This window comes from Dipteris shenzhenensis, chromosome 20, assembly GCF_047967505.1.
Source record: "Dipteris shenzhenensis isolate YYH24624 ecotype China chromosome 20, Dip_SZ_1.0, whole genome shotgun sequence".
Lineage (NCBI taxonomy): Eukaryota > Viridiplantae > Streptophyta > Polypodiopsida > Gleicheniales > Dipteridaceae > Dipteris > Dipteris shenzhenensis.
This window is the reverse complement of record NC_141615.1, coordinates 32,413,392-32,417,403: the sequence shown is the minus strand read 5'-3', so window position 1 is coordinate 32,417,403 and position 4,012 is coordinate 32,413,392. Positions and strand designations below refer to the sequence as shown.

At 45.4% G+C, this 4,012-nt stretch overlaps 1 protein-coding gene across 1 annotated transcript; it reads right to left on the bottom strand.

The window, feature by feature from the left end:
• Positions 1-961: 961 nt before the first annotated feature.
• LOC147889549 (protein BPS1, chloroplastic-like) lies at positions 962-3,767 on the bottom strand. The gene has a single exon (XM_087391685.1). It carries the CDS (start codon positions 2,568-2,570, stop codon positions 1,512-1,514), a length of 1,059 nt encoding a protein of 352 aa, XP_087247811.1. The 5' UTR covers positions 2,571-3,767; the 3' UTR covers positions 962-1,511.
• Between the last annotated feature and the right edge of the window lie 245 nt (positions 3,768-4,012).

Here is a 4,012-nt window from a genome sequence, read left to right as displayed (position 1 = left end):
AGTTAGTGCTTCATTTTGTGCTAGTTGTTAAAAAGAAATGCATCACATAAAGTTTCAAAAAAAGATAAGACACTTGGGAACATAATCCGCCTGAATTCCAAAAAACTAACAATCACTTTTCCTTTCTTTTATGTCTAAAGCATGAAAGTACCATCCTCGCATACAGTATGAGGGAGGCCCAAACTTTGACCAGAGATTTGTCGCCTAAAGGTATGTGTGGATAAAAGCAATCAAGCGATGACATCGTATACCACATGATACCCTTAGACCTTCAATTCTACTTATTGAAGAATTGCACAAAGTGTCTACACACACACACATATGTGTCTACACATGCACACATATGAATGAATATGAATATAAACATAAATATACACATATATTTACATATATACACACATATGTGTATACACACGCACACATATGAATGAATATGAATATAAACATAAATATACACATATATTTACATATATACATACATACAAACTTTACTTTTTTTTGTTTTTGCAAGTGAAACCACTATTTTAATTAAGTGAATGTACAGCCGCTCCCACCCAGGCAAATAAAAACGTGGAAAAACACTTCTAAGAGATGCAGAGACATGCATGCTCATGGAAAAACAACAGTCGTTTTTCTTTAAATATGCATCACATCTATGAGTAAGCATGACTCATGAGGAGCCTGGTTCCGCAATGGTGCATATTTCCAGAATACAATCACACACCAAATCTTCCACATTTCGAGCACAATTTTCCCTGCCTCGTAGAACATTTGCTGTAGGCCTTCTCGATATCAATTATCGGCGACAAAACAGCATGTTGCAAGATCTTTCTGCCGAATGAGCTTTGTACGAACCAGCCACCGTTCTGTGAAAACAAATTTAGGAAAAACACCAAAATTGCTCCAACCCTCATTATCTAGAGGCTCGTACACCACAGACTCTCATTCCAACGTACACAAAAACTCATACTATGGTATATACACATAGAATTTCACAACGTATAGCAGCAAAAGGAATATACTTGTACAATAGTTCGGTCGTCCCCCCTTGAGTGATTAATCAAATTTGCCCGATTTGTGTATGATTCGATGTAGCAAAAGCACTGGTCGATGGCATTAAGAACCGGCAATAACTAAACTGGCAAAAGGAAGGTGCAGCTGCAAAATCCAAGCATGTCAGCATGTGATATTTGTAGGAGAACTGAGGTGCGTGAGGGGATGGCTTAAGAACCAGTAATAACTTTACTTGCAAAACGAAGGTGCAGCTTCAAAATCCATGCATGTTTGCAGCTGATCTTTGAAGGAGAACTGAGGTGCTGAGGGGAAGGCACACAATGGGAGGGCAAAGTGTTGCAGAAGATGCAACTAGGCCATCGTTGATAATTGAGAAAGACCATGATGCAGCGATTGCAAACATCAGTTCGAACAATCAAGCATTCTTACAACACAACCATCTTCATCAAATCGATCACTATACAGGAAGTATGCAAATCCATCTTGGATGTCGTTCTTCAAACATGGCTGTAGATGTCGAGCAGAGCCATCCTGCCGTTGATGAGGACCTTGAAAACCTCCCCAACGTGGAGTTCTAGACGAACCAGACCTTGACTCAGGTCCATCGAGCAATCTCGTAGCACCTCAAGCAATTGCCTCACCTCCTCAGTGTCTTCTGTGCCCAGAGGAAATGCCTTTCTGTTGAGCATCTTCTCCACATTCTCCTGCAACCTTCGCACCGCAAAATCCGTCTTGTCCAATTCTTCTAACAGTGCACAAGCTCCCTTCGCCTTCTTCCTCTCCACATGCTCCTTCAACCTCTGCTGCAAGCTGCTGATCGAGAACGACCATGTAGATTGCCCCGCCACAGAAATCATCGACAAAGGGCGCCTGGGCTTAACCGAAAGTACTGCCGTCAACACCCCGCAGATGAAAATCGTGGTCACTTGAGCCGCGTACATAACGATGCAGAACTTGCCCTTTGACGCATCCTCCAGATTCAGCTTCTCTCCCATGCGCCTCAACATCGAGCTGCAGTTTTCTAGCTTGGATCGCCGCTGGCCAAGCTGATTTAAATCCTCTTCTCTCCTGTTGAGGGCCTCGGTGCATTTCGTGAGTGCATTCTTGGCTCGGTTAAGTTGTGCCTCCCCCACGTTGCCCTTCTCCAAGGAATGCAGAGCTAGCTCTACAAAAACGTGATAGTTCTTTATGTCAGTGATGGCCTCTCTCAAAGTATTGCAGATGTCCAGAAGCTTGACGCTGTCATCCAAATACTCATCAAACCACTTCGTCTCACAGTCGACCAGAACCTGTTGACGATCCGTAACAACAGACGCCTCCACGAAAGCATGCGCGCACAAGACAACACCCATCGCCTGGCAAAGCCAAGGTGTGCTTAGATATCCGGCCTCATCTGTTGATTTCAAGTCCTCAAGCTGGGCTGTCAGTTCAGACTCGAAGGCATTGAGACCTGGATTATTCTTGGCAGTCGGACTGGATACACGAAAAGAAAACCGAGGTGAAGAGAAGTTCTGAAGCGCAGCACCAAGGGACGTAAAAAGGGATGAGCTGCTCATGGTCTCTTCCGTATGACCTGTAGTTCGCCTATGGCAGAAGAAAACTCGCTGGGAAGAGATCTGGAGCGCCGGTTACTCAACTATGAGGTTCTAAGGTAAGAGAGGCATAGCTCCGTCGGAAATGGGATGCGACAAAGGGAAAGCTACCAGCAAAACTTGTGAGACTCGAGAAAGGCAAGAACAGGGATGGCAGTTGAGAAGCCTGGTATGTCTCCCCGACAGAACTTGGGTAAGGCTGCACTGTTTCTGACTGTTTTGCCACTCTGATAGGGAACAAAAAATGTCTTCCGACCGTATGGTGTCGTAGGATGGGTGCTCTGATGTTGGCTTTCACCGGAACAGTACAGTATGAACGAGACGAGGGAGAGAAGACAAGATTCCGACAGGAGCTGGCTATGGCTGCTGCGCTACCGTTTTCAAGAAGAGACAGAGACAGAGAGAGATGGCAAGAACCCAACTCTAGTAGGTAATTGGATTTGGGTGCTCTGCTATTGTCTTGGAAGTTGGCAAACTCAAGGAAGCAAATCTATCTATATATACCCAAAGTATGTGTATATGAATGAGAGAGTGAGCAAGAGAGAACGAGAGAGAAAGAGATGAAGTAGCTATGTTTTCGAGAACCCAGCTTCAACATGGCCTGGCTATGGTTTCTCTGCCACTCTTCTCTTGCACAGCTCTGTATAAAAAGACACATAAGAACTCGCCAAGAATCAAGCTCCGGACTGTGCTTGGATACTACTTTCCTACCAGCATTTCGTATGAAAGAAAGAGATGCACGGACCCTTGGCTACCGCTACAGGGGAGCATTACAGCAGCACTGCTTTCCATAGCTCCTCCTTGCAGTACTCTGAAAGGACACTGAAGAAGTATTGTGTCTACAAAACCAGATTCTCCGAACTACAAGAACAACACTCCTTTCCATGGCTCCTCCTCTTGCAATACTCTGAACGGACAGTGAAGCATTGTGTCTACAAAAACAGAAGAGCCCAGCAGGGCCTTGACTAAGGCGATTCTTGCTAAGGAATAGACAGAGAGAGAGAGAGAACCAAGCTTTCTGCTTGCGCTTCCTGTGTCTCACGCAGGCTCCAAGAACGAAGCTTTTCCGGCACACCGTCTGGCAATGGCTGCCCAGTTGCTCTCAGGCTACAGAAGCTTGTATACGAGCAATGCTGCTCCACCTCAGAAGACTCAGAAGCTCAGACGATGCAGATCAACGAAAGAGACCGTTAAAAAGACGATGCTTTTGGGTTGTACAAAGCAGCTCTACAAAAGCTTCTGGCTATGGCGATGGTGGCTGCTCTCGTCACGAGAAAGACGAGCCACGTCACCCACCTTTTTTTCCTCCATTTTTTTAATTGGCTACTACCACCGACTTTCTCCTCTCCTTCTGCCACGTGCTCCCTTCTAGCTGGTCCACGTGGTCCTTTCCACGTGGCATCAGG